Source organism: Cucurbita moschata, unplaced genomic scaffold, assembly GCF_002738365.1.
Source record: "Cucurbita moschata cultivar Rifu unplaced genomic scaffold, Cmos_1.0 Cmo_Scf00013, whole genome shotgun sequence".
Lineage (NCBI taxonomy): Eukaryota > Viridiplantae > Streptophyta > Magnoliopsida > Cucurbitales > Cucurbitaceae > Cucurbita > Cucurbita moschata.
This window is the reverse complement of record NW_019268529.1, coordinates 4,348,341-4,366,248: the sequence shown is the minus strand read 5'-3', so window position 1 is coordinate 4,366,248 and position 17,908 is coordinate 4,348,341. Positions and strand designations below refer to the sequence as shown.

The 17,908-nt window shown below is 36.9% G+C and overlaps 3 protein-coding genes across 6 annotated transcripts in view; all 3 read right to left on the bottom strand.

Moving 5' to 3' along the window:
- Positions 1–4,520, bottom strand: part of LOC111451738 (heterogeneous nuclear ribonucleoprotein 1-like) — a 5,894-nt gene extending 1,374 nt beyond the window's left edge. Inside the window, exons 1-5 of the mRNA XM_023092272.1 lie at positions 4,231–4,520; positions 4,001–4,121; positions 3,461–3,692; positions 2,036–3,224; positions 98–279 (exon numbers count right to left, since the gene is read on the bottom strand). Coding sequence (XP_022948040.1) covers positions 266–279; positions 2,036–3,224; positions 3,461–3,682 — 1,425 coding nt within the window. The 5' untranslated portion in view covers positions 3,683–3,692; positions 4,001–4,121; positions 4,231–4,520 and the 3' untranslated portion in view covers positions 98–265. The remainder of the gene's footprint in view (positions 1–97; positions 280–2,035; positions 3,225–3,460; positions 3,693–4,000; positions 4,122–4,230) is intronic.
- A 3,685-nt stretch (positions 4,521–8,205) lies between these two features.
- On the bottom strand, positions 8,206–10,804 carry LOC111450971 (probable serine/threonine-protein kinase WNK11). 2 transcript variants are annotated; one of them, XM_023091175.1, is made up of 4 exons: positions 10,684–10,794; positions 9,950–10,218; positions 9,310–9,813; positions 8,206–8,817 (listed from the first exon to the last, which is right to left on the bottom strand). In XM_023091175.1, the coding sequence occupies exons 3-4, from the start codon at positions 9,811–9,813 to the stop codon at positions 8,431–8,433; spliced, it is 891 nt and encodes a 296-aa protein (XP_022946943.1). In that variant the 5' UTR covers positions 9,950–10,218; positions 10,684–10,794; the 3' UTR covers positions 8,206–8,430. The 2 variants fall into 2 exon arrangements, with proteins under 2 accessions (XP_022946943.1, XP_022946942.1); XM_023091174.1 differs by lacking the exon at positions 9,950–10,218 and having other exon boundaries at positions 10,684–10,804.
- Positions 10,805–13,054: 2,250 nt separating this feature from the next.
- On the bottom strand, positions 13,055–16,614 carry LOC111451477 (scarecrow-like transcription factor PAT1). 3 transcript variants are annotated; one of them, XM_023091918.1, is made up of 3 exons: positions 16,516–16,607; positions 16,004–16,118; positions 13,055–15,046 (listed from the first exon to the last, which is right to left on the bottom strand). In XM_023091918.1, the coding sequence occupies exon 3, from the start codon at positions 14,936–14,938 to the stop codon at positions 13,331–13,333; it is 1,608 nt and encodes a 535-aa protein (XP_022947686.1). In that variant the 5' UTR covers positions 14,939–15,046; positions 16,004–16,118; positions 16,516–16,607; the 3' UTR covers positions 13,055–13,330. The 3 variants fall into 3 exon arrangements, with proteins under 3 accessions (XP_022947686.1, XP_022947687.1, XP_022947685.1); XM_023091919.1 differs by having other exon boundaries at positions 16,004–16,091; positions 16,516–16,561; XM_023091917.1 differs by lacking the exon at positions 16,004–16,118 and having other exon boundaries at positions 16,516–16,614.
- Positions 16,615–17,908: the final 1,294 nt, after the last annotated feature.

The window sequence follows — 17,908 nt, the reverse complement described above, 5'->3', positions numbered from 1 at the left end:
AAAAAAAAAAAAAAAAAAAAAAAAAAAAACCAAAAGAAAGAACAAATTCTAATCAAAACTCAAACCTGGACACAAAATCCCAAGTGGCTCTAAATACCTTTAAGATTGGTTCTCAGCATCTGCACTCAGTTAGCTTTAGATAATTCTTCTTTTTTCCTTTTTTCTTTTTTGTAGGGTAATTGAACTGAATATTCTATGATTGGCCCGCAACTTCACATGCTTCACCAATTATCTTCATCTACTATGTTGACATATCCGATCATTCCTAGGTAGTGTTTCCTGAAGCAAAAATGAGGAGGAGACTGCAGTTAATATCAGAGAATATTCTCTCACTCCATTTCTAATGCATCTCATTTCCTTTTTACCATAAAAGTACATATATATAAAAGAAGGAATAAGAATAACGCTACAACGAGATCATTCAGCTTCGGTATCCTAAATTCAATTCAACATCACAGATAATCTGGTAGCGTTTGTGATTTCAGCTGACACTTGCTAATGAAAGCTTTCAAAGAGGCTGTACTAAATTTACTTATTGCCCAGTACGCTCGTTAGGACATTGTAAAGGCATAATTTCACTACTCAACTTTAGGTTTGCGTGATGACGTGGGATCCCACATCGGTTGGGGAGGAGAACTTAGCATTCTTTATAAGGGTGTTGAAACCTTTTCCTAGGAGACAAGTTTTAAATATCTTAAGGGGAAGTCCGAAAGGGAAATTCCAAAGAGGACAATATCTGCTAGTGGTTTGGGCTGTTACAGTATTAGAGCCAGATATCGGACAATGTGCCAGCGAGGAGGTTGAACCCCGAAGGAGGTGGACACGAGGCGGTGTGCCAACAAGGACGCTAGGTCTTGAAGGGGGGTGGATTGGGAGTCCCACATCGATTGGAGAAGGGAACGAGTGCCAGTGAGGACACTGAACCTTGAAGGGAGGCGAATCGTGAGATCCCACATCGGTTGGGGAGAAGTTAGAATTCTTTATAAGGGTGTGGAAACCTCTCCCTAGGAGACACGTTTTAAGAACTTTGAGGGAAAGTCCGTAAGGAAAAGCCCAAAGAGGATAATATCTGCTAGCGGTGATTTGGGTTGTTTGAAGGAACAACCATGCTTACCAGTGTGTGTCAAAGACGAAAATTCTACTTGTTGAGTTCAAATGAGTGAGCCGCACGGCTTCAGGCTCGCATATATGCACATGTGAACACAGAGCATACAAACAGGACCAGTAAAAATTCAATCATCATATACAAGGCAATGAGATAAATAAACTTATCCATGAAAAAGAAAAAACAATTTGAATTGATGCAAATCATGTTTCCTTCTTTTTTCTGGTAACCCAAGAAAACAGCCACTTAAGCCAGACATTGCAATAATACAAACCAACATGCAGGAATAATGTTTTAATTCCTCATATCTAACGTCATTAGACAATATATTATCAAACACAAGATCCAAGCACCAAATATCTCCCGTGTGAGATCCCATGTTGGTTGAGGAGGAGAACGAAACATTCTCTATAAGGGTGTGGAAACCTCTCCCTAGCAGACACGTTTTAAAAACCTTGAAGGGAAACCCCAAAAAGGACAATATCTGCTAGCGGTGGATTTGGGCCGTTACATCCCGACATTCATGATAAGGTTCATTGGGAGCTACCAAACATTCTTATAACGAAAAGGACAATATTGAGCATACATCTTTCCCACTCTGACTATATAAAAGAAAATGTAGAAATATGGCAGCTAACTTAACAATATGAGTTTTCTTGGTTGGCAACTCAAAACATTCATGTATACTATTGAAATGTGCTATCTAAGATCTTGATCATCAAGTGCAGAATTGAAATGTGCTATCTAAGATCTTGATCATCAAGTGCAGAATTGAAATGTGCTATGATAGCTTTCGGTGAGATGCAAAAACAAAATATAATTCATGATCAGAGCATTTGGAAAACAAAATTTGTGACGAGAGAAATCGGGAGATACGACTAAAACAAATTGAAAGTGGCATTGCATAAATTTTGAATCATTGGCTCTAACCTCTGCTCGACTGCCTCCTATTAACGCTTTGACCACCAATGAAACCAGGAGAGCTTCTGGATGAGACATCTGAAGCAGCATTGCCAAGTCCATAACCAATGGGTCCAGATCCATCTCTTTCAAAATTGGAAGGTCCCCACGTGGGATCACTGTAATTAGCACTGTAGAAATCGGCCAAGGACCCGTCAAAACCAACAGAGGTAGAAAATGATGACGTTGGAGGCAAGACGGTACCACTGTTCCTCCCATACCCTCCAGCTCCAAGAGTATAACCACTGTCAACACCTCCATAATTTAGACTCCCGGAGTTACTAAAAATATGATTTCCTCCCGCTTGAGACGAGATTCCAGAACTACTCCAGTTAACTCCAGAATTGGCAAATGCATTTCCTCCGATGATGCCGCTTGCTGATCCCAAATGAGCATTGGAATTGGCAGAGTTTGAACCATTGTTGAGCCCTCCACTTCCCCACAAGTTTTGAGTTGCTGAGCTGAAGAAGGATGAGTTTCCTCCATTGCCACTTTCAAAACCTATGTTGCTAAACCTATCAGAATTACCAGTATAATACGGGCTCAGTCCCCGCCCGTAGTTGAGATTATTGGCAAAATTGGAAGCTCCACCGTACCCCGGGTTTAAACCAATCTCAAAGTTCACTCCCATTCCATAACCTGAACCAAATGGAGTGAATACACTTCGACCACTAGAAACCGGACTAAATCTACCATCCATTCTAACACCATAGCTTCCAATTGTACTCGAACTGTACCCCTGAGTATAACCATTAAGGAAGCTATTGACCCTACTCTGACCATAATTGTATCCACCAAGTGGACTACGGCTAGGACCTGGTGACAACTCTTTCGGAACTGCACGCTTAACTTCAACCATTTTTCCATTCAGTTCATGGAAAGTCTTGATAAGAACCTTATCTACTGCGTCTTCGGAATCATATGTAATAAACCCAAATCCTCTGGGTCGAAGAGTATTGTGGTCGTACATCACCACAACATCTGTAATTGTCCCAAATTGATCAAAATAGCTCTTGAATTCGCTCTCTGTAACAGTCGATGCTAAGCCCCCAACAAATATCTTTTTAGTTCGTCCAGCACTAGGAGAAACATTAATGGTACCACTGGTTCTACCTACAATGTTCTGGTCATTCCTGGGAACAGCCCTTTTAGCCTCAACCTGAGGATGAAGAAAACTCAACAATGAAGCTCGAGTTCAAATAGCACAAAAATGGCGAATGCAGACTATTGTGATTGAAGGCAAGCTGAAACGCTAATATGGAAAAGAAATTCAGTCTTCACGGAATCAAAAATTTCGAAAAGGAAGAGAATAAATACTCAACAAAACGTTTCGAGTTTCGAGTCATGAGCTATCTTTGCAGGTCCTGAGATACACATCTAAGGTTTAACACTCACCATTCTTCCATCAATATTATGCTTCTCCCTTACAACTCTATCTGCAACATTTGGATCAACAAAAACAATAAAGCCGAAGCCACGACCGCGACCTGTGATCCGATCCTTCATAATCACAGCTTCTACAACCTCACCAAAGGCACTGAAATACTCTTTAAGACGTTCTTCATCAGTATCCCAAGATATTCCACCAACAAATAACTTGCCGCTATCAGTTTGCATTTCCTTTTTCCTACAGACCACAGCAACACAAGCCATATCACTCAGATGTCCTAGCATTCATACATTTCCACTCGATTCAAATAAAAAAGGAAAAAGAATTTTAAACTCTCAATATCGATTGCAGATGTTAATATAATGAACTGGGGGTCGACCAAAATTCGTGGGGGGACAAAATCAGCTATGGCGATTCATTCTAGTAGAAGATCGGTGTATAAACATAAGCTGAAGAATTGTAATCCGTAAGTTCATGAAGCTCAAAGAGGAGGAGGAAATTGAATCAAATGCCGGTGAATAACAAATCAATAACAGAAGCAGTACCTTATTTGAATCAAGAGGCAATCCAGGAAATGTATATCCCGAGAGAACAGATATTGTAAAAATCAATTTGGGAACACTGGATCCATCGTCGATCAATTGCTCGACCGAAAATTCAACAAACCTGAGAAACCCAGAAAACATTTGAATCAAAAGAAGGATTAACGGGATCCAAGCTGAATTGAATTCCTCAGAAGATCGAAAAATGAAGTCCAGATTTCCAGAAAACCGACCGATTATCGAAGACCCAGAAAGCCAAATCTGGCAAAGCTAAGATCTGAGAGCGATGATAAGGACAGCGAGAGATGGCATTTTCATCCTTCTCTGTAAACTATGTCCCGAACTTTTCCTTACAGAATTTGATTTTTGAAAATCAAATTCGGTTTCCAAGCAGATCGGGAAATTTTATTTATGTTTAAACAAATCTGTACACTACAAAGAGAACGAACGTGAGAAACATAAAGCTTGTAAGTGTTAGTGTCACAGCCATAGAAGGGAAAATAGGTTGTGTGTGGACAAGAGTAGTGTTATACGCGAGTTGGCCATTATATACTATCAAGAGTCGAGATAGAAGTGTCTTGATGAAGGATGGTGCGATTACCAAGCTACGGGCACGAGTCATGAATTTGAAGACGGAGTTTTATTTCGGCGTGTACAAGTTAAAAATATAAAACTCTCTAAATTTGGCGTCGATCCAATAATGAACCATCCACCTTACCACGATTCTTAATCATTTTGATGTGTATGGATATTACGGTTGGTGGCGTCTTGATCTTGGCACGCTCATGACAAACATTAAAGAGAACTCAAGCTCAGTATTCATTTTTACTTAATTTTGTGGATTCGTTGGACCTTAGATGATGTTTGTCTTTGCCAACTGAACATCACTTATGTTAAATCCAAACTTGTTCGCCCATACACGATTGTGTGCATGATCAACAACCGACTTACCTCTACACTAGGTCTTGCTTTTATTCGGGGCCAAGGTCTCTCAATGTAACGTCACATCCCATCGTCTCATCTCGGTTTCCAACAACACAACCAATGCATCGTGGTGTCATCCCATGTTTCGGGACATTTTGAACATCCATCCATCCAGGTTCTCATCGAGCATTGAACTCTCTCATGTCCATGCTAGATCATTTACGACATCAATTACGGATAACAGATGCATAATCCAACCTTCGACACACGAGTTGGGGCACAATATCAGCTCACCTGTGTCGTCCGGTATTATACTTGAAAGACTTTTTTCATAGGAAGACACCCGAGTTGCTCGTCTTGCATCGCTCGCTCATGCTGCGTCAAGGTAGCTCACTTAGGCCACAAGGCCAGTGGAGAGCTAACACTATGTCTTCAGTAGAGAAATTTTCAATTTCGAGTAAATGTAAGAGCGGACATATAATCTCGTGCATGACACCTAATTCTGAAATGATAAATGAAAACTAAGTCTAACCATATATACTTCCAAAAATAATTTTATTTTTAATTTTAATTTTTATGTTTTACTTGATTATAGTTCATTAATCACATATCATATCCATTAATTAACATAAACTTTTGATAAAGGTGACTTTTCACATTTTTTGTTAATGGATTTTCTCTCTAATCAACACATTTGCATTTATCAAATAATACTTGCAATTTATCCTATGTTTTTTTTATTAATTATAAATTCTATAAAATTTTATATCAGCCTAAATTAGCCTCAATATTTGTAGACTAAGTAATTATTAGTTATTTTGATATGTTAATTAAATTTATTTACTAATAAAAATGACCATAATTAATTAAATTTATTAAAACCATATTATATATATATATATATATATATATATATATATATATATATATATATATATATATTCATAATTTAAAATGAAATTCATTAAAAATTGAGACATTTTTAGTTATTACAAGGACCACAAGATGCATTTGTGGTTATTATTTTTTTGAAACTTGCATATAATTTTCATTACCAAAACTATCCTTTTGTATTTATTTATTTCTATATGTGGCCTTATCAAAGGGTCATCTTTGTCCTTTCACATATTATATTTTCAAATCTTAATTCCATTATAAATTACATGCAATTTCTTTATAGTAATATTTTTATTTTATATTTTTTTCTTAAAAAAAAATAATTCTTTGAGGTCTACTAATTTTTTGAAAAATTTATTTATTTTTAAGTTAAACTAATAAACATGATACAAAATTACTCTATTAAAACTTATATGAGTCATTAGTCCGGTAATATATTATTTTAAAATATAATTAATTTTTATTACCTATATTAAAAATTATATTTCAAAATTTTTATTTATTTATATATATTTTTGTAAATTGATTTATTATTATTTATTGATGGATCAGGTTAAATTTTTTTAATTTATTTAATGTTTAGTAAGCCCATCCAACCAATTTAAATGGTTATATATATATTGAAGGAATTGAAATGTTGAAACTACTCCAACAAATTTCCCTCCAAATTTTGAAACAAATTTCTTTGTATATTTTGAAATCGAAGCAGTTTTCAATTTAAAATTTTCATGAATGATGTAGCATTCATGTGATTATATCGTCCTACGTTGTCCCGTAAAAGACAGCTGAATCTGCTAGAAAAATTGGGTTGCTAGAAAAATTGGGTTTTAAATGTAAAAATGATGTAGCATTCATGTGATCATATCGTCGTCCCGTAAAAGACAGCCGAATCTGCTAGAAAAATTGGGTTTTTAAATGTAAATGGTTATTCTTAAAATGGAATTATCTATTCTCTACATATTTAAAAAGATTAGAGCAAGAAAATCGAAATTATTGATACAGAATTCAAACACAGACCTCGAGTTGATGATGAATTATATCTATATCCCTTGTTTAGTGGATTTTTGTGTTCAATTTGTTTACGATGAACATAAATGTGGTGATGATCAAGTTAAGGACGTGATGATCAAGTTAAGGACACAAGGTACGCTGTTGATGAGCAGAAATTTACATGCTGGTCGTCTTTCCCACATAAGTTTGGAAGTTTGGAGAGATGCTTTCGGTAAGGTATCTTGTTTGAACAATCAATTCTTTGGCATCGTTTTGTTTGGAGTTTTTTTTCTTCTGTTTTCTAACCCATCTTCATGCTCTCGGCAGCTTGATTGATTGGCATTCACGAAGCTCACTTTTTCTATGATCTCTATGATTTTTGCTGCAATGTTGCTGATAAAGATGGCAAGATCATTATTGTTGCTGGGCGAGGGAGATTTGTGTGAGATCCCCATCGGTTGAAGAGGGAAAGGTAGTATTCATTTTAAGGTATGAAAACCTCTCTCTAGCAAATACCTTTTAAAAACCTCGAAGGGAAGTTCGAAAAGGAAAGCCCAAAGAGGACGCTGGCCCCCAAGAGAGTGAATTGTGAGATCCTACCGCGGTTGGAGAGGAGAACGAAACATTCCTCATAAGGATGTGAAAACATGTTTTACAAACTTTGAGGAGAAGTCTATAAGGAAAATCCCAAAGAGAGCGTTAGCCCTCAAGAAGGTGGTTAGTGAAATCCCACATCAGTTGGAGAGGAAAACGAAGCATTCCTTATAAAGGTGTGAAGACCTCTCTAGCATACACGTTTTGAAAACCTTGAGGGAAAATTCGGAAGGAAACGTCCGAAAAGGACGCTGAGCCCCCAAGGGGGTAGACTATGAGATCTTATATCGATTAGAGAGAAGAACGAAGCATTCCTTATAAGAGTGCGGAAACCTCTCTCTAGCAGACGCATTTTAAAACCATAAAGCTAAAGACGATACGTAACAGACCAATCAGACAATATTTGCTAGTGATGGGATTGGCATGTTAGAGTTTGGTTCAGAACGATCTTATACCCTTGGCTGACACAGTAACAAAGTTGACAGCCAGATGTGAACTTTGTGGTAAAAGAGGCTTCTTTGCCTTAAGAAAGACAGAGGAGACAAGAACCGAGCTTACCGCCGGGGCTGATGTCTACATGCTGGTGTGCCGCCAGCTCTATGCCAATGGACAAGAAGTCATACAATCTTCCAAGAACGTCCTGGGATCTCGTGCTATTAGAACTGGCTCAAATCTAGAGGCACTTCTTTCCCTTGTCTAAAATCCACCACTTATCTTAGTTTTTAGGCAAAATGCTTTGCTTTCGCCTGTGCATTTCTGGAAATAGGATATGTAATTCATCCAAAACAGAAGAGTCCCAGAGATGGCTACAAGGGAAAAGAATTTTATTGCTTGCCTCGGCAAATCCAAGATATCATTCCATAGACGTGAAGTCATTGACAAGAATCCAGTGACGAGAAATGAATTACAGAAATGGGAAAAAACTGAAGTGCAGTATGAAAAAGAGAAAAACCTTCATGCTCATCGGTCGGTGGTGGCACGGGTAGAGGAAACACGTCTTAAAATCTCTGGTTAAAAGTGCTTCTCCTCTAATAACTCTGTTCGGAATCTTCATCCCTGACTTCATCGAAGAAGGGGTCCTTGAGAAGTTCAGAAGTGGTAGGCCTTGCCCTTGGTTGTGCAATGCACTTCTCAATGAAAGCCCTGACTTCATCATTTGTCACTTTGTTTAATGCTTGGGGTTTTATTCCAGTCGTCACCTTCTTGTATATCTTGGCAATACTATCACATTCACTGTATGGTATCTCCATCGTGACCATCTCAAGCAAACACATCGCAAAAGAGTATATATCCACCATCTCTGTGTAATCTTCCTCGTACAGTTCTGGTGCCATATACTCCGGTGTGCCTATGATTGAGTGCGCAGCATGACTCTTGCCAACTATAGCTGCAAAACCTAGATCACCTATTTTCACCTGTAAACATGAGTGTAATCACGCTTCAAAACACCACAAAGATAAACAATTGGATGTACTATTGGATACTTGTGGTTTAATCTTATTTTGGGAATCATATAGACTCGCAGGCAAATTTGAGATTATATAGTTAATACTTGGATTCAGGAAACAATGTTCTAAAATGAATTTGTCTAACCACATGCACGTTCTTGTGAACAAGGGAGATTTGACAAAGCCAATCGACAAATCTTTTAATTGATCATAACCTCAGTTTTAGCTTCAATCAGTACAAAGTCAATCGACAATCATGTGTAGCATATGGACTATTATTCAAGCAGCTCAGGCAAATCTTTTAATGAGTCATCGGCATTTTTTTTGAATTTCCACAAAAGGTGATTTGCTTGCACCTAAAATAATGATCAAGAATATAAAAACCGAAAAAAAGAAAAGTCATCTGCAAAATTTATCTTAGGTTAGAAATAGTAGCATTATCAAGAGTGAAGCAAATACCTGACCAATATTCCCATTGACAAATATGTTACTGCAGTTGAGATCTCGATGAATAATGCAAGGCTCATGATTATGAAGATAATCCAATCCCTCAAGTACCTGCTTTGACCACTTCTTCAAGGCCTTAATTGACACATGTCGATGTTTCTTACGATAATCCCTCAGATTTCCTGATGTACACACCTCGGTAATGAAATTCAACGTATTGTGCTCATCATCATTCCAAACACTGTAGCAAACTATGATATAATCGTTACTCAACGTGCTCAGCAGCTGAACCTCCGATCTCAAGCGGTTGATGAACACTGGATCCCCACTGAATTTCCTCAATCGAACCTGATTCCAAGCAACCTCTATACCTTCCTCCTGATCAAATGCCCGATATACTTTCTTCACTGCTCCAGACCCAAGAAGATCATCGTATCGTCCAAACCTTCCAGTTGGATCGACCTCAACAAAAGGCTCGGCATCTCTGTCAAATGGAATTGAATTATCAGCTGGCATCTGTAAAGAGTTTCAAATTTGAAGTGAGTTGAGAAAATTAGAGCAGTGTTGGGGTCTAAAATGACAGTGACATTTATAAAGATCCAAGAGGTATTTAAAAGAAAAAAAAACGAACAAAGGAGAATATGAACCCAACCAGATAATAAACTAAGAGCTGGCAGCTGAATCCTAAAAGGAATGCGACAGAGTATAATCCTCACATTCATAAACTTGATTATTGATACAGCTAACCCAGCTTCACCTTAATCCAATAATTTCTAATAAAATATCTAAAAACCATCGATATAACGGAAGTACAGAGTCCTGACATTACTATTACAACCCGAAAAATATCATTCGTATTAAAACCAAAACGGATAGTTGAAAGAAATATCCTGACTGCTTCTTCGGCAATTCTTCATCTTGCTATTATTTTGGAATTACAACAAAAACAATAATTAAAATGACTACGAGAGGTTTGAGCAACAAAATACTCATGCATTACCATTTGAAAATGAAACGGACTTCAAGAGACAAAATTAAGGACAATGATAAAGTCCGATGAGCAAGAAATCAGAAAAATCGCCGGGAAACCATTTCAAAAAGCTGAAAAAGCAGATTTGAGGCTTTCCGGTTCACGTATCGAAAATCATATATACAGATAAAGCGGAAGAAACGCAAAGATCAACTTGATTACAGAAAATGAAAAATTGCAAACGCAAAACCTAAAGGTAAAGACATTGACAAAAAAAGAAAAGAAAATAGAACCTATTAAACATGCCAATTAACACGAAAAATTACGAGTTAGCTCTTGAAACGAGACAGATCATTAAGGCACCTGAAAATTTGAAGGAGAAACAAAACGAGGAAGAAGAAGAAGAAGAAGAATACCTTGGTGTTGATGCCGGACGGAAATCTCCAAAGAAACGGAGCGAGAAAAAAAAAAAACTTCCCTCTCTCTCTCTCTTCCGTTCAGTTGGTTTTTCCTGCGTCAAGTCGAGGCGGCAGGGTCGTTCTCCATTTATACGTGGCGCGCAATCCCGATCAAAACGCCAAAACGACGTAGTCTTGACCTTTAACTTTTCAAAATGGCATTCGCCAATTTACGTGTCCTATAATCCAACGCCTTCCCTTCCCTACATTGACTTTCTAATAATGAAATATCGTGGACTTTCAAATTAATAATTTTAATTGTTTTTTTTTAATTTTAACAAAACTTGTAATATAATTTCATATTTTATATTTAATAATCAAGATAATTATTTTTAAAAAATTAACCTTATAAACCCTATTTTTATGTTATAATTTTCTTATTTTATCACCAAAAATATATATAAAAAAAAGATTTAAAAACTATGTTAAATTTTGAATATTATAAATCCTATAATTGATAAAACACTCGTAAATAGTTTATATGAGAGTCTTAACCTCAAATTATACTGAAGAAATTCTCACCTTTTTTGAACCATAAATTTGCAATTTAACTCAATTACTCATTAAATATAAAATTGAATTTTAAATTACTCTATAATTGGATTGGACGTATTAATTATAAAATTAAAATATTAAAAAGGAACTCTTTAAAAAATCAATATGCGAGCAACTTTAATTGAATTAGAAGTAGCGTGAAGTTTTTATGTGGGTTTTTTTTTTTTTTTTTTTTTTTTTTTTTTTTCCTTCTTTCTTCTCTGCCCTCTGAAAACCTAAACACAACCCTCTTTTCCAATTTTTATATCTTTCGATCCGTAGATCGGATTGACATGATTCCTTCGTAAAAGTTTTAGATCGTGTTACGGGCTATGTCCTCGTATTTTTTCGTAATTTTTGCTTAACTACCGGATGAGTTAAGAAGGTCGGAATTTTGCTCACCATTCTCGGACGACTCTCGGATCTCCGCCTTCGGGTTGAGGTCTCAGCCAAACTTCTTCACAGATCATGTGTAGAGTTGTTCCTAGATGAATATATCAAGATTTCAGATCTTGATTCACAAAGGAAAANTTTTTTTTTTTTTTTTTTTTTTTTTTTTAATTATTAAACTTTTAATAATGTTTGTACAGAAAAATCCGTTGAAAAAGGTGTAGAAATTGAAGAGGTTCACGCATGGAGGAAGCGGATTTCATGGGTTGCCTATGCCCATGAAATTGAGTCTTTCAATCTATGCAACCCATTCACATGATTGTATTGTACAATTTTGTTTTTTTCATGATGGTTCGGATAACTACCCGACTTATTAAACTAGGCGTTAAAAGAGTTGCTACTACAACTAACGTACTTGCTGGGTTAGGGCCTGTTTGATAGCTTTAACTTTATTTTAGCTAAATCATTTTAGAAGTGCAGTCGATCCCTTCATTACTATACTATCATTGGACCAAATATGGTTGAAATATCACCCCTAGCACAATAAAGTCAAACTCAAAAATTATATGAGTCGGTTGTCTAATAAATATAATATTTGTAAAAATGATTTAAGTATTTCAGGAATAAAGATACCTACCTACTTTGTTTCACCAAAATGATTTACGCTAGTTGTAAATACCTTCCCATTGAGTTTTATCTCAAGAAATTTCAAGCCGTTTCAAGCAAAACAAAGTACAGTAGCGTTCTACGAATTGTTTTGTAATATCTTCTTAATTGGTGTTGATAAAGAGTCCGAGTGTTTCTCATAAAGAGCCGTGTTAACGATATGGTATCTATGTGAATCAATTATGGTAAACCAAGTGCCACAAGATGTTAGTTGGCGACCACATGATATACCTAAGTTTATCCCAACAAAAAGTGTAACGGCCCAAATTCACCGCTAATAGATATTGTCAACTTTGACCCGTTACATATCGTTGTCAGCCTCACAGTTTAAAACGCGTCTGCTAGGGAGAGGTTTCTACACCTTATAAGGAATGCTTTGTTCTCATCTCCAACCGATGTGGGATCTCATAATCCACCCCCTCTTGAGGGTAAGCGTCCTCGCTGGTATATTGCTCGGTGCCTGGCGCTAGTACTATTTATAGCAACCTAAGCCCATCGCTAATAGATATTGTCCACTTTGACCCATCACTTATTGTCGCCAGCCTCACGATTTTAAAATGCGTATGCTAAGGAGAAGTTTCCACTCCCTTATAAGAAATGTTTCATTCTCCTCTCTAATCGATGTAGGATCTCAAAAAGTGTCTCATGCAAATAATCTAACTGAATATAACGAGAGCAACTCCAAGTCTAAACCACCTACACTGTCTATGTGGGTTAGTCATACAAGACAGAACACTACTGAACATAACGAGAGCAACCCCAAGTCTAAACTAATTACGGTGTCTATGTGGGTTAGTCATACAAGACAGAACGGTACGACCCTCGGTGGAAGTTAACTCATCTCAACATAGCGTACATATAGAAAACATTTACCATCACCAGACAAGGAAAGTTCTTGGCAATACATTTTGTTAACGACAAGTGAACGTTTTGTCTCAGCATCTAATGGAACTCAAAAAAACATGCGCCCCCCTTGGTTTCTAATGGCTAGTTCCTGTAAACCATGGCTACATTTTCACTTCCATGCACAAGAAGCAACCAAATCCCTATCCATCCAGCCTAGATATAGAGCCCCTTCTTTCTCTTCAAGCCTATACCTGTTAGAATAGTTATCTAATAACGTTTTTATGGTAGCATTCACCAAAGAGCTTAATGGGTAGGGAGTGAATCCTGCCATTGAGAATCGCAGTCGCCACTTTCCGAGTAGCTCGTGTCGTTCTACTCTCTCTGCCCCTTCACATGCTAGTATGTTGACAACTTCCCTGGCTAGACAATGCTGCTCGATGTTGATTCGTTCCTTGTGCTGCCTTGGAAGAGTAACGTCGATTGATTCGAACATGGCGTTGTAGTAATCCAGCGTTTCGATGAACCGGGGAAAGAATGCAGCGGTGTTCGTGTTGGATTCTTGTTCAACAAGCGTCACTACCTTTGGAGACAGACCCTTAACCAGCCTCAATAGCCGATCTCGATGGTTTTCGGTGCTTACGCTCTCATCTGGCATATGGTGTAGCATGAATGCAAAGTTCACTGCTAAAGCCTCCCCTCGTCGAATTCCCAAGTCTTTCTGCTGAACGTCGCAGCCAGAGATGGCAGCCGAGTGAAACTCAAATGGGACATTAAATAACTTTGCTAACTTGGAAAGCCTCATCCCAACGATATCTAGGCCGCCTCTCCGAGCGTGAGCTGATGCAGGATCGTCTATGCCAGTTATACGAATGTGAGGCGGTCCACCAGGCCTGCCTGCAAAAGCTTGAATCAAAGTGATCCATTGAGTACCCTGAGAGATTTGGAAATCAATAATGTGTACTCTATCTTCATCTTTCATGGCTTCTGCAATGGCACCATTTGCAGACATGTATCCAAATTTGAAATACGGGCAAACATCGTACAAAACATGCATATAAGAGAGGAGCTCCATGCTTGCTGGTTCCTTGCATCTCAAAGATTTATAGATGCTACTGCCTGAGAAGGCTGACCGTGCAACCAGCCCCTCCAACATATAAGCTCCCAATCTCTGCATCGGTTCACCCCGAACCGACACCATCTTGCGCAGTTCATCCATAAGCCATTGTGCCATTAAGGCATCATTATCGGACACGGCCTTAGCACAAGCTATTAGGATCTTTTTTAAGTTCCCTTTAGTGATAGCATCCATCACTTGTCCCCAACTTCCCACTTCTGAATTCTCTGTTCCTTCCTGGTAGAAACTATCAAAACTATCAATTATATCAGAATCAGGGCCAAGCATCACAGTTTCCAATTCCAGCAGTTTGTGCCTAAAATCACTAATATCATCTGTTATGCAGGATCCGCTTACTGGTGAGCCATACGTATTGTCAGGGGAATTATGCTGATCAGCAGGACTCCCATTGGATGAGAAAGTGACGGTCGATGTCGAGCTGCGAGTTGCATAACCGTGGCTTCCCGAGGACGACTCCAAAGTGCAGTACCGATCACTGATGTCTTGAAGATTGAACTGAGCTCTTTCGTTGCCAGCATTGGTATATAATTGGCGACCTAAAGTTTGAAATTGGGAGACACAGTAGGCATCCACTCCTTGAAGTGGCTGATAACACAGTCTTTTCGACATATGTTGACCTCTATGAAGCTGAGAAGCTTGCATTTTACAAAGCGTCTACTGAACAGGACTACTTTTATCTCCACAGAAGCTAAGAGTATTCAAGATCCTTGCTCCAAGAGCTGCCGTTTTCCAAATCTTTATCCTAAGTTACTACACATATGAACTAAAATCAGCATCATGGGTACCCATGACAGCATCGGATAACATATCGACTCAAAACAGTCATTCTCATATGAGTTTATTACTGATCTAAAGTCCAGCAGAAGCCAGCAAACATAAGATAGATAGCATACTTCAAAGTTCAAACAAGCTCAAGCCATCTAACTCAAGCTGCCACAGATTCTCTCAATTCAACCTATAAAAATATTAGCACCAAGCCGACCCATAAAAAGAGAACTCAGAATTAAGAGGTACAAAGGGTCATATGCTCTATAGTTCTGTAACAATCCAAGCCCACTGCTAGCAGATATTGTCCTTCTTCGGCTTTTCTTTTTGGGCTTCCCCTCAAAGGTTTTTAAAACATGTGTGATGTGTAATAGAGAGAGTTTTCTACGCCATTATAAGGAATGTTTCGTTCTCCTCTCCAACTGATGTGGGTTCTCACAATCCACCCCCTTGGGGCCAGTGTCCTGGCACATCGCCTGGTGTCTGGCTTTGATACCATTTGTAACAGTCCAAGTCCACCACTAGCAGATATTGTCCTCTTTGGACTTTTCCTTTCGGGCTTCCCCAAGTTTTTAAGATGCTCTATGAGGGAGAGGTTTCCACACCCTTATAAGGAATGTTCATTCTCCTCTCCAACCGACGTCGGTTCTCACAATAGTCAATACACAAGACAGTTTACAGAAAGGACGAAAACCAGCAAGGAACACCAGGGAAGACATTTTTCAAGTTTGATTCATCCATTAGATCAAAGTTGAAAACAAAGAAATTGCTAAGAGAATCCTGTCAGTCCAAAGAATCATCCGAACTTACAATTTAGAGAAATCAAATTTATCAAAGCCACCAATTCTAGTTGATATTAACTTTATACTTTCTACTTAAGAAAAAGCAATTTAAAAAGCATGAAGGAATATTTTAAATCAGTTTGGTGACTCATGATTATACCTTTCCACGTATTCGTCTATATCCCCCACCAGATCATCATTCAACTTTAGCTATTCACACATGAAACCGCTAGCATCGAAATTCGATACTGTTTCATAACATCTACCATCAATCCCTAGAAAATTCAAACCCAATTCGCAAAGTAAAGAGAGAGTCATGAACGAACAAACAAACAAACAGTAAGAAACAATTCTAACAACTTAATTCGTTACACAGCAAAAAATATGAGAGCAAAATTGTTCAAGGAATCGACCTCCACAAAAATGCTACAAAGAAAACAGAGCATAAAAACAGAACGGCAGCCAATTTAGGCCAGAAATTCTCATTTCCATCCAAATCCTTTAGCAACAATACTAAATCAGGCAAGAAAATGCAAATACCTACAAACAAATGAAGAACAGATTCCACAAACCATCAAACAAACACTTGCGATTCCCAGAAGTTACATCGAATTAAACTAAACAAGAAGAATTTCATAGCTTCATCATAATGAAGCAAATTGTTAAACTCACCTCGCTTGAAGAATCTTCCGGCTGGAGTTCACTTCAAACCAGAGTCATTTTGAGAGAGAATAGCGAAGGGGGAGTCCTCTGCGAACCACCTGAGAAGCATTTAACAGAGCGAGTGGGAAACTGCAATCGCCATTTTTGCCATCTAGTTGTGTGCAATTACGAAAATACCCTCCAAACAATAATACTTTACTCTTAAATAATCATAATTACAAAAGATTTAACCCTCATTACAATTTTAGTTTGTATTAATTGATATAATTAAATATTAAAAAGGAGTATATTAATTAATAACTTCTTAATTAATTTTTTTAAATTTAAATATTTAGAATATCGTTTCAAACCAATAGTCTGTAATATGGTCAAAATCTGACTCTTTCCATTAACAAAATCTGGAGCTTTTGAAAAAATTCAAACGCTCAAAAGTTAGTCAAATTAGTCCAAAATATTCAATAATTCAATGGTAAAATTATTTATTTATTTTTCTAATTTTGAATATTATATTCAATTAAAATTTTAGAGCAAAGGGAATAACTTGACTTTGGATGCAAGACCCATCCCATGTTCTTGTCATGGAGTGATTTATTTTGAATTTATAAATTTTTGCTGGATTTATTATAATTATTATTATGTGAAAAAAAAAACATGTGTGGATTGGATAAAAGATTACACGTGGACCAATCCCTTAATTATTTAATAGAAAAAAAAGTCATGTCATGAGATAAGGTTTAGTTTTAATTTATTGATTTATTTAATATTATTATTTCATTTTCAACTTAATTTTATTCTCTATGAATAAAGTATATCCAAATTGGATTGAGTTTGATTTTTTTTTGACACATTTGAAATTTTAGGACAGTTGAGTTGGTGATCTAAATAACTTAAATAAATATAATTTTTTAATAATTAAAAAAACGAACATCGTGAACTCCATTTGAGTAGCTTAGGTCATCAACTGAACTAACTTAAAATTTCGAGTTGATCCAAAAGATTTTTCTACCTTAATCCAATCTGTGTACACCTCTTTCTTGATCAGACATATCAAAGGCCCACAATAATTGCGTGGTTCTTGTTGTTTTCATTCCAGATTTTCTTCTATATGCTCATTCTCTTTTTGTGTGGTTTCTCTTTTCGTCCCGTCCTACCATTTAAAAATAAAAATAAATGCACCTGGAAGAGAGAGAAATAAAATAAAATAAAAAGTGGGGAATCAATTGATTTTGATTTTTCATTGGATGCTTGTAATTATATATTCAATTCATGTGCAAATACACATAGTACAATATCAAAATCTTTAGCTTCAATGCACCTAACCCTTTTTTTTTTTTTTTTTCTTTTTCTTCTAAATATATATATATATATATATATATATATATATATATATATATATATCCCA

Excerpts from the sequence above, each read along its gene's own strand:
- LOC111450971 (XM_023091174.1), bottom strand. The coding sequence starts at position 9,813 with ATGCCAGCTGATAATTCAATTCCATTTGACAGAGATGCCGAGCCTTTT. Across the intron at positions 8,818-9,309 it reads TCAATGGGAATATTGGTCAG|GTGAAAATAGGTGATCTAGG; the intron begins GTATTTGCTTCA and ends TCATGTTTACAG.
- LOC111451477 (XM_023091917.1), bottom strand. The coding sequence starts at position 14,938 with ATGCAAGCTTCTCAGCTTCATAGAGGTCAACATATGTCGAAAAGACTG.